General features: G+C 46.3%; 1 protein-coding gene across 1 annotated transcript in view; it reads right to left on the bottom strand.

The window, feature by feature from the left end:
* The window catches only part of LOC108411753 (ras-related protein Rab-26), a 178,090-nt gene that overhangs the window by 104,739 nt on the left and 60,984 nt on the right, over positions 1-12,367 (bottom strand). The window contains exon 3 of the mRNA XM_017683482.2: positions 941-982. Within this exon, the coding sequence (XP_017538971.1) occupies positions 941-982 (42 nt within the window). The remainder of the gene's footprint in view (positions 1-940; positions 983-12,367) is intronic.

Genomic DNA, 12,367 nt, shown 5'->3' on the forward strand with positions numbered 1-12,367 from the left:
CACTCTGCCCCCTTTGTTTCAGCGCTCATCACTGGTAATTGAGGCTTTTCGTCTTCATCAGTCATTTTTCCCCCATAACTTATTTCCCTCGTGGACGATGAACTTCGCCTCCTCCTCTTGCCTGAGGTGCTGTGACGCTGATTATAGCCGGTGCTTTTTCTTCTAATGAAGCCCCCTCAACACTTTTCTTCAGAGACAGGCTTTTACTCGCTCAATGCTGCAGCGTGTCTTTGTACATATAAGCAAACGTTCGCGTGTGCAGCCTGTTTTCCCCTGTTACACTTCATCAGGTGAATTCTGCTGAAGTTTCATCCCCTAACCACATGTGGTTTCCTCCCCATGTGGTTTCCTCCCCATGTGGCTCCAATGAGGAACAGAGCTTTACTCGCCTGACGGCGTTTGCGTGAAGGTGGTGCTCGGAGCCAATTAGCTGAAAGGAACACATCACACGGCGAAAGCCTCCATCTCTGGCCTAATTAAGGTTTTTTTCACAACATCTTGCATAATTGCAGGTTTGTAATCAACGAGAAAGCAAAAAAAGAAAAACAGTAATGCAAGAGATGCAGCCTATTGTGCGTGTGTGAGAGAGAAAAAGACGTCGGGGGAACAAGCTAATGAGACTAATAGAACGTACAAAATTAATGGGAAGAGCCTGTCTCAGTCGTAGTAAACGCTAATAGGACATTCGTCTCCAGATGAGGACAATGACTGAAAAAAGGCAGGAATCTTTAAAAGGCATGTCAAACAAACTCGAGCACTCACTGAGAGACATTGAAAGCATTACTTAGAGTCGTGAAAGGAGCATCCAGGTACAAGTTCTCTCAATCACTCGTGTCTTTTAGGGTAAAGCTAAAAGCACATTTTACTCAATACAAGCACAATTTCAGCCCTTGTAATGGGCTAGATGTGGTACAGCACTGGGCAGGAGAGTGAGCCTTACCTGGAGCTTGACCTTCACCCCATCAACGTTGAGCACTTTGTTCTGAAATTAGGGAAAGAGAGAGAGAGAGAGAGAGAGAGAGAGAGAGAGAGAGAGAGAGAGAGAGAGAGAGGGAGGGAGAAAGAGAGAGAGAGGGAGAAAGAGAGAGAAATGGAAAGGTACATCAATTGCAATGTGGATAAACATGAACATTTAGCTTATTTTTATGTCTGTGTATTTCTGTAGGGATAAACGGGAGGCCTGGGCGATATCATGTCATTTTAGTTTCTTTGGTCTGTTCTTCATGAAATTTACACACAAAGGACAACAAACATGTTCAGGTTATGTCGGAAACTGAAAAACAACACAAATATATGAGGTTTTGTTCTGACAGCAGCGATATATTAAATAATACAATATTAATTAACCCAATCCTTTGAAAACTATTTCAATAGTGTAGTTTGGATGTTACTGCAAGTGTATACTGATGAACTTCTTCTGGTGCAGATTTGTGGCGAGTTGTGTGCTAATGCTGCAGTACTATGACTACATACTTTCCATATTTAAAAATGAGGTGTTTTCCATTGTTATAATGTCTGGAACACACACATATATATATATATATATATATATATATATATATATATATATATATATATATATATATAGCCAGTCAAGTTCTTCCACACCAAACTGGCTCATCCACGTCTTTATGGACCTGCTTTGTGCACTGGTGCTCAGTCATGTTGGAACAGGAAGGGGCCGTCCCCAAACTGTTCCCACAAAGTTGGGAGCGTGAAATTGTCCAAAATCTCTTGGTGCTGAAGCTTTAAGAGTTCCTTTCACTGGAACTAAGGGGCCGAGCCCAACTCCTGAAAACAACCCCACACCATGATCCCCCCTCCACCAAACTTCACATTCGGCACAATGCAGTCAGACAAGTACCGTCTCCTGGCAACCGCCAAACCCAGACTCATTCATCAGATTTCCAGAGGGAGAAGCGTGATTGGTCACTCCAGAGAACTCATCTCCACTGCTCTAGAGTCCAGTGGCGGCGCTTTACTCCACTGCATTCCACGCTTTGCACTGCGCTTGGTGATGTAAGGCTTGGATGCAGCTGCTCGGCCATGGAAACCCATTCCATGAAGCTCTCTACGCTGTTCTTGAGCTGATCTGAAGGCCACATGAAGTTTGGAGGTCTGTAGTGATGGACTCGTCGGTGTGAAGTCGGTGAAGTCGGTGACCTCTGCGCTCTATGCCCCTCAGCATCCGCTGACCGCTCTGTCATTTTACGTGGCCGACCACTTCGTGGCTGAGCTGCTGTCGTTCCCAATTGCTTCCACTTTGTTATAATCCCACTGACAGTGGACTGTGGAATATTTAGTAGTGAGGAAATTTCACGACTGGACTTGCTACACAGGTGGCATCCGATCACGGCACCACGCTGGAACTCACTGAGCTCCTGAGAGCGACCCATTCTTTCACTAATGTCTGTAGAAGCAGTCTGCAGGCCGAGGGGCTCGGCTTTATACACCTGTGGCCATGGAAGTGACTGGAACACCTGAATTCTATTTACAGTGCCTTGCAAAATATTCAGCCCCCTTGAACTTTTCAAACTTTTGCCACATTTCAGGCTTCAAACATAAAGATATGAAATTGTAATTTTTTGTGAAGAATCAACAACAAGTGGGACACAATCGTGAAGTGGAACGAAATTTATTGGATGTTTTAAACTTTTTTTAGAAATAAAAAACTGAAAAGTGGGGCGTGCAATATTATTTGGCCCCCTTGCGTTAATCATTGTAGCGCCACCTTTTGCTGCGATTACAGCTGCGAGTCGCTCGGGGTATGTCGCTATCAGTTTTGCACATCGAGAGACTGAAATTTTTGCCCATTCTTCCTTGCAAAACAGCTCGAGCTCAGTGAAGTTGGATGGAAAGCGTTTGTGAACAGCAGTTTTCAGCTCTTTCCACAGATTCTCGATTGGATTCAGGTCTGGACTTTGACTTGGCCGTTCTCACACCTGGATACGTTTATTTGTGAACCATTCCATTGTAGATTTTGCTTTATGTTTTGGATCATTGTCTTGTTGGAAGATAAATCTCCATCCCAGTCTCAGGTCTTTTGCAGACTCCAACAGGTTTTCTTCCAGAATGGTCCTGTATTTGGCTCCATCCATCTTCCCATCAATATTAAGCATCTTCCCTGTCCCTGCTGAAGAAAAGCAGGCCCAAACCATGATGCTGCCACCACCATGTTTGACAGTGGGGATGGTGTGCTCAGGGTGATGAGCTGTATTGCTTTTACGCCAAACATAAGTTCGATTTTGGTTTCATCTGACCAGAGCACCTTCTTCCACGTGTTTGGTGTGTCTCCCAGGTGGCTTGTGGCAAACTTTAAACGAGACTTTTTATGGATAGCAGGTGCATTTATACGGAGACTTGATTACACACAGGTGGATTCTATTTATCATCATCAGTCATTTAGGTCAACACTGGATCATTCAGAGATCCTCACTGAACTTCTGGAGTGAGTTTGCTGCACTGAAAGTAAAGGGGCCGAATAATATTGCACGCCCCACTTTTCAGTTTTTTATTTCTAAAAAAAGTTTAAAACATCCAATAAATTTCGTTCCACTTCACGATTGTGTCCCGCTTGTTGTTGATTCTTCACAAAAAATTGCAATTTCATATCTTTATGTTTGAAGCCTGAAATGTGGTGAAAAGTTGAAAAGTTCAAGGGGGCCGAATACTTTTGCAAGGCACTGTAAATATACGTATACTCTAAAAAATATTCGAAACAACCCCGGCTCAGACTGGCTGTCTTGTTTTGCGGTTTCTACTCTAAAAAACTGGGTATGCATCAGTATGGGTATTGTGGACATAGTAGAAAGCTGGAGCCATATGCAGAGTCCATCCATCCATCCATCCATCCATTATCTTCCGCTTCTCCGGGGTTCGGGTCGCGGGGGCAGCATCCTAAGCAATGAAGCCCAGACCTCCCTTTCCCCAGCCACTTCCACCAGCTCTCCAAGGGGGATTCCGAGGCGCTCCCAGGCCAGCTGGGCGATATAGTCACGCCAGTGTGTCCTGGGTCTTCCCCGGGGTCTCCTCCCAGGTGGACTCGCCTGTGACACCTCCCGAGGGAGGCGTCCAGGAGGCATCCTAACCAGATGCCCGAACCACCTCAGCTGGCTCCTCTCGACGTGAAGAAGCAGCGGCTCTACTCCGAGTCCCTCCCGGATGACTGAACTTCTCACCCTATCTCTAAGGGAGAGTCCAGACACCCTGCGGAGGAAACTCATTTCGGCCGCTTGTATTCGCGATCTTATTCTTTCGGTCATTACCCAAAGCTCATGACCATAGGTGAGGGTGGGAACGTAGATCGACCGGTAAATCGAGAGCCTTGCCTTATGGCTCAGCTCTTTCTTTACCACAACAGACCGGTAAAGAGCCCGCATCACTGCTGACCCAGCACCAATCCACCTGTCAATCTCCCGCTCCCTTGTACCATCACTCGTGAACAAGACCCCGAGATACTTGAACTCCTCCACTTGAGGCAAGAGCCTATCCCCGACCCAGAGAGGGCTCTCCACCCTTTTCCGCCTGAGAACCATGGTCTCGGATTTAGAGGTACTGATTCTCATCCCAGCCGCTTCACACTCGGCTGCAAACCGATCCAGCGAAAGCTGAAGTTCGCGGCCTGATGTCCCCAATAGGACCACATCATCTGCAAACAGCAGCGATGTGACCCTGAGGTCACCAAACCGGACACCCTCCATCTCTTGACTGCCCTTAGAAATTCTATCCATAAAAATTATGAATAGAATCGGTGACAAAGGGCAGCCCTGACGGAGTCCAACTCTCACTGGGAACGAGTCTGACTTACTGCCGGCCATGCGAACCAAACTCCTGCTTTGTTTGTACAGGGCCTGAATGGCTCGTAGCAAAGAGCCATGTACCCCGTTCTCCCGAAGCACCTCCCACAGAATACCCCGGTGAACACAGTCGAATGCCTTCTCCAGATCCACAAAGCACATGTGGACTGGTTGGGCAAACTCCCATGAACCCTCCAGAATCCTGGAGAGGGTGAAGAGTTGGTCCAGTGTTCCACGACCAGGGCGGAACCCGCACTGTTCCTCCTGGATCCGAGGTTCGACTATAAACCGGACTCTCTTCTCCAGTACCCCTGCATAGACCTTGCCAGGGAGGCTGAGGAGTGTGATTCCCCTGTAGTTGGAACACACCCTCCGGTCCCCTTTTTTAAAAAGAGGCACCACCACCCCAGTCTGCCAATCCAGTGGCACCGCCCCCGATGTCCACGCAATGTTGAAAAGGCATGTCAGCCATGACAGCCCCACAACATCCAGAGCCTTGAGGAACTCAGGGCGGATCTCATCCACCCCTGGAGCCTTGCCACCAAGGAGCTTCTTAACTACCTTAGCGACTTCGGCCTCAGTAATGGACAAGCCTATTCCCATGTCCCCAGACTCAGCCTCCTCACTGGAGAACGTGTCGGTGGGATTGAGAAGGTCCTCAAAGTACCCCTTCCACCGCCCAATGACGTCTTCAGTCGAAGTCAGCAGCACACCATCTCCACTATATACAGTGCTAGTGGCACACTGCTTTCCCCTTCTGAGTCGCCTGACGGTTTGCCAGAATCTTTTCGGAGCCGACTTAGTCACTTTCCAAGGCCTCACCAAACTCCTCCCATACACGGGTTTTTGCCTTGGCGACAACTGAAGCCGCAGATCGCTTGGCCTGTCGATACCTGCCAGCTGCCTCTGGTGTCCCATAGGCCAACCATGCCCGGGTAGGACTCCTTCTTCAGCTTGACGGCATCTCTCACCTGGGGTGTCCACCACCGGGTTCGAGGATTACCGCCCCGACAGGCACCAACTACCTTACGGCCACAGCTACAGTCAGCCGCTTCAGCAATGGAGGAACGGAACATGGCCCATTCTGAGTCAATGTCCCCCACCTCCCCTGATATCTGGTCCAAGTTCTGACGGAGGTGTGAGTTGAAGATCAATCTGACAGGTTCTTCTGCTAGACGTTCCCAGCAAACCCTCACTATACGTTTGCGCTTGCCTGGTCTGACCGGCATCTTCCCCCACCACCTGATCCAACTCACTACCAGGTGGTGATCAGTTGACAGCTCAGCTCCTCTCTTTACCCGAGTGTCCAAAACACATGGCCGCAAGTCCGATGACACGACTACAAAGTCAATCATTGAACTGCGGCCTAGGGTGTCCTGGTGCCATGTGCACTTATGGACATCCTTGTGTTCAAACATGGTGTTCGTGATGGACAAACTGTGGTTTGCGCAGAAGTCCAAAAACTGAACACCACTCGGGTTCAGATCAGAGAGGCCATTCCTCCCAATCACACCCCTCCAGGTCTCACTGTCATTGCCCACGTGAGCATTGAAGTCCCCCAGTAGGACAATAGAGTCTCCAGGAGGAGCACTTTCAAGCACCCTTCCCAAGGACTCTAAGAAGGCTGGGTACTCTGAACTGCTGTTCGGTGCATAAGCACAGACAACAGTCAGGACCCGTTCCCCAACCCGAAGGCGTAGGGAAGCTACCCTCTCGTCCACCGGAGAAAACCCCAACATACAGGCACCGAGTCGAGGGGCTATGAGAAAGCCCACACCTGCCCGCCGCCTCTCACCATGGGCAACTCCAGAAAAGAATAAAGTCCAGCCCCTCTCAAGGAGATTGGACCCAGAGCCCAAGCTGTGTGTTGAGGTGAGCCCGACTATATCTAGCCGGTATCTCTCAACCTCGCGCACCAACTCAGGCTCTTTCCCCGCCAGTGAGGTAACGTTCCAAGTTCCAAAAGCCAATTTCAGCAACCGAGGATCAGAACGCCAAGGCCCACGCCTTCGGACACTGCCCGATCCACAAAGCACCGAACCCCTACTACTGCCCCTCCCATTGGTGGTGGGTCGATGGGAGGGGGGACTCATGTAACTCCTTCGGGCTGGGCCCGGCCGGGCACCATGAGTAAATGCCCGGCCACCAGACGCTCGCTGGCGAGCCCCTCCCCCAGGCCTGGCTCCAGGGTGGGGCCCCGGTAACCCTGTTCCGGGCAGGGTACACAAGTCCTGCTTTTGTGTCTTCATAGGGGTTATTATGGATCACACTTTGTCTGACCTGTCACCTAGGACCAGTTTGCCATGGGAGACCCTACCAGGAGCTTTTGCTCCAGACAACATAGCTCCTAAGATCATTCAAGCACGCAAACCCCTCCACCACGATAAGGTGGTGATCCAAGGAGAGGCATATGCAGAGTAAAAGTGTAAAAGAGCAGATGGTTGCTGATGAGGTCTGTGAGAGCAGTAATTCTCCAGAAGAAAGCCTCATCTACAGCCCAGCTGAGTGTTTCTCCTCTGACTAATCACGTGCTGCTTCCCCTCCAGACTATCAATAATGCAGTACCCCGAGCTCTTCGGCTCGTTTTTAATAATCTCTCCTTCTATCCGTCGCCCTCACACATAGCTCTACTTTTATTGCTATTGCATACTCTAGAACCCTAATTAAATCTGTCTAATCCTAACGTTAACTCTACTTTAGCCTGGCCTGCATCCGAAGCCTGATCTATACAACTATAAACAAAATAGATAACACACACAGACACACACAGATACACACAGATACACACACACACACACACACACACACACACACACACACACACACACACACAGATACACACACACAGGCACACACAGACACACACACACAGATACACACAGATACACACACACACACACACACACACACACACACACACACAGACACACACAGATACACACAGATACACACACACACACACACAGATATATTTAAGGGAGAACAAAATAGCGCCCCTTATAGTTTGGTCTTCCGAGTTTAGAACGCTACTCTCTCTAGACGTTCACTCTGAGACTTCTGCCTGCCTCTTACAAAATAAAATGCTCTCTGGGCTGCCCTCTGGCCTTTAACCCCCAATAGCCCTGACCAGTCAACACAATGACACAGCACAACTCTCCTTCATTTCTCGAGTGGAAAGAGGTCAGCTGGCAGTGAACGTCCCCATAAACTGAAATAATTACTGAAAGGCCTGTCTCTCTGGCCCGACTGATCTTTGACTGCAAGCACTGATGCCAACCTCCGAATCCCTGTCCAAACAGCCAGCCCACAACTGAATTTAATCAGTCTGCTAATTAGCTGATGATTCACCTCGAGCACACGATGGCATCACATTGACAAATACAGCATATTTAGATAGAAGGAAGACAGTATTTAGTAGCAATTTAAGCTCTCATACTCTATACATAGCAACAGATAACACTGCTTATTTGAACTACTTAGCTGGAAGTTACAGCTGATTTCATCACCATCACCCCACAGTGGCAGACATAATGCCCATGTGGCAAGAAAATCACCTTTCCCTCTTTCTCTTTCTATACTGTCCTCAGGCTTCACAGCCCAGAGGCCTTGTGAAAAAAAGCTGATCAAGCCAAAGATGCAGTTGAAGTGAATGCTCATGCATATTCAGTGGCAATGGAGCCGGTCGTCTGAGCATGGTTACATTCTAATCAGCCTCTGTGGCACGGGTGGAATATCATCAGTCATGTTTCCACTGCTCGACCTCTGAAAGACCATTTGCCCTGATAGAAAGGACAAGAGAAGTCCAATGGCCGGAGAAGTGCTGCCACGCTTAAAAGAAACAAGCAATGTTTATGACCAAAAAACACAAAACACTATGTACAAAAGTGATTTGACTCAGTCTTTAAGCTTCGTTCACAATGTAGACTCATCTGAGACAAAGACTCAAATCACTTCATAGGCTTTTTCATTAACAGGCCGCAGGTCCACATATGACATAAGTCTGTAATAGTCACTTTCCCATGGGTTGTTCAATGCAGCACCTGACAGGTGAGCTGCATGTTGTGAAATAGTGAATGTAAAAATTGATCATGGAGGATCATCACTACTACTACTGGAATACGGCACTAATATATATATACGGTATATTTTGGTCTGTCAACATATGCAGTGAGAAGCTGACACAGTACATGTGGGTGGTACCTTAATCGCTCTCATAAAATCCAAATGCTGGAGATTCATTCGAGGCACATAGAAATGCCAAGTGTGACTGGCTACACGACTCGCTGTCCACTTAGGGGGGGCCACTCAAGACGGATGTTAATACCAAGTGTGAACATGGTCTAGGTGACCAGCATCGGCTGATCAGAAATAGAAGCAAAGTAGACATCAATGTCTCCAAGTAAAAAGCCCTTATAAAGGACAGAAGACTTCAAAGAGACACTGAAGGAAGGAAGGAGGTATAAATACTGGCTGAAGTGCAACTATTTTGGTTCTAGCCCATACGTTCGTTTCCTTCCCCTACATAGTAAACATAGATGTCATCCATATGACTGTCGCTCCCATTCTGCAGCACTTGGTACGCTTGGTCCTTCTCATTAAAACTTTGTTCCACCTTAAATGGAGCAGCAGTAACGTGTAACTTTTAAAGTGGTATGGTAAATTTGGACAAGAACCAGCTACACACTTTCTCCTGCTCCAGTAACTGACACATTATGGTGATGTCTTCACAAATGAATTAGCATATTTAAAGTATTATCATAGGTATTTGATCCTCACATTAAGCAGTGCTGGCACTCTGTCACCACTCTTCTACCTCCTTGCTCATCATTACTCTAGTTAACTCACCATTTCAAACAGTTTTAAACAGTTACTTTGCACTTCCATGGGCTGCATAGCGGAGGTTTGTTTTCCATTTGTGGAAGTACAGAATCCATTCCATGCACTTTATAGCATGGAATCTAACTGTTCTCAGCTCATGGCCCTGAACATCTTGCAACATCTGTATTGAAAAAAGAATATTATCATGCGTACGACATGCCTTTTCCAGATGGTGAAGTAATTACTATATAATTACAAACGATTCTAGCTTCTAATATTACTGAATAATCTAGAATATATAAATATATTCTGCACAGACAACCTGGAACACTTCACGTCCAGCTTTGGCCTTTCATCAGGACGAGCTTGTTCACTTTCCTTTCTCCCAGTAGGGGAGTAGGTCTCATCTACAGGAGTTCTTGCATCATTTGCATGTACCCCAGAAATCTTTCCCACACAAAATCTACATTATAATCTTTTCAAGAGGTATTCAAGGTATGCATATGTGTAAGTAATTAGATGGTGGAGTTTGTGTTTGTACAGCCTCTAATTAAGTGCAATCTTTTCTATTGTCTACATTCCTCCACTAACCGCAGATTAGGATGATTCTGCGAAGGGAATGGTTAAATAAAGGTGAAGCAATAAAAGAAGCACAACAGAAGAATATGCAAATTATCAATGTTGGAACTTACTAAATTACTGCTATGTTCTATTACGTCAGCCCAAGGCTATTTCCTGTCCTGGTCCAAAAGGCCCATTGCATTTGAATGTTTTCCCTACACACCTGATCAAACTAATCAGCTCATTAACAGCCCCTTCCTGAGCTGAGGGGCAGGTGTTAGAGAAAGTAAAGCACTGCAAAGTGTAGAGCGGTGGGCCTGCAGGAGCAGGTTTGGGAATATGGTTAGTGCTTGGCTGCCAATTAATGCTACAATAAAAATCCCTTCGTTTTCAGTGTGTGCACGGTCCGACACTCTGAACTAAGACACTTTCTTCTGGTGTTTAATATTGATAAGAGGCATTACTTGATTAACTGGCCTGATCTGCAGATTTTGGCTGCCTCTTATTTTTAAGTACTGCAGTAAAAGTGCACAGTGGACACACTAAACTAAACGTATTTTTTGTTTTGTTTTATAAAACGTCGTAGGATGTATTTTGTACATGCTTCACGCGGCATGCCGCTTTCGGAAAACCGGCTCAAAGCATTTAGCTGCGCTCATGATTTATGCGCCTATCCTTTGATCGATGCTCTAACAGAACACACAGAATGGAACTCATATTATTTCAAACTAGCTCCACAATGCAGACAGTTCAACTGCTTTTCAGCTTCTAAAGCCATTGCCTCAGGTTGTGAATGATGCCCATTTATGGCCCTAATATCACAGCAGTGTAGAACATAAAAAAGAATAAAGGATCAGAAGTGGTCCAGGCTCAGTACAGCTAACAGCCGATCCATTAAAATATTCCTGGATTTGCTTTGATCCCAATTCTTTGACTTTGTTTTACATTACAATAAGGTTAACTAACACAATTACATCTACTGTTGGAGGCAAATATGCTAGAATTCTGAACTGTGTTGTGGAGTGAAGATCAACAACCAAATCAATCAGACTTCAAGGCTGAAGTTAATCCCAGGACTACAGTTAAGTGGAAACGCAAGAATGTGAACCAAGATGGTTCGGATCTACACTGTCTGAGTTCCTTCATTGGAAAAGACATGTATGTCTCACTGGCCCCTATTAAAAAAAGCCTGTAACGTTGCTCTGGGCTGGACCACTGGCTCGGAAGGACCCAGTACTTACAGTAATGCATAATAGTGACAGACAGGGTGATTAGGGTGCTGTGGAGGAGTTAAGAGCTTTTCACTCTGGCTACAGTAAAAGTTACTGGTGGGCTGCGTACTGGAGCTGTATAAATATAAATCAGGTAATTCAGTTGGGATTTTGTTAAGTGAGGCATAATGCCTGGTTTAATCTGACCATTTGTTTTTAATTAAGGTCCTCCCAAGCCGACAACCCGCCCCCCCCCCCTCACCCCATAAAGCTACGAAATGTTTATAGCTTTAGTCCGTAAGTCTCCTCCAGTCTCTTAAATTATTTCCATTCCAAAGGCAATATGGATCCAACACACCAAAAGGCACGGCACATAAAAACTGTTCCACGTGAGCGCGCGAGCAAACAAAGGCTGGCACTACAGAGAGCACTAGTCTGCAATAATGAACAGAACAGGCATGTCACTATCCTCAATTCTTCTATATGCACCAAACTTGAAAAGGGTCCTTTCAGAGATGGACCACATATTTTGCATGATGTAAAAAAAAAAAGAAACACAAAAACATTTTTTGCTGGAAAGGGTGTAACACCTGCAGTTAACTGGGCCATGAAAGTTCACTTGAGCAAAAAAAAAAAAAAAAAGAGGAATTACAAATTACAATTTGCTCTGTAAACATTTGGTTTATACACAGTCAGTTCTCTACATGCTACACTTTTTCCTAGCTGTTTAAGTTATTCTGTCAGAATACAGCCCGTACTGACAGAGAGGGTGAAGCTTGCCCGAGGTCTCAGCTTAAGTGGCAGCTCCACAGACGGCACCTACTGCAGTCTAGCCAGTGTTACAGCCGGTAACAGAGTTCCCTCTCTCTCTACATTCCTCCCAAATCCACTAGGTAGTAACACCATTAGTAACCGTGAGTAAATGCTGCAGAGTTTGAGCCCCCAGTGGGAATTCATTGACGACGGATGAATTTCCAGTGT

This window comes from Pygocentrus nattereri, chromosome 14 (assembly GCF_015220715.1).
Source record: "Pygocentrus nattereri isolate fPygNat1 chromosome 14, fPygNat1.pri, whole genome shotgun sequence".
Classification (NCBI taxonomy): domain Eukaryota; kingdom Metazoa; phylum Chordata; class Actinopteri; order Characiformes; family Serrasalmidae; genus Pygocentrus; species Pygocentrus nattereri.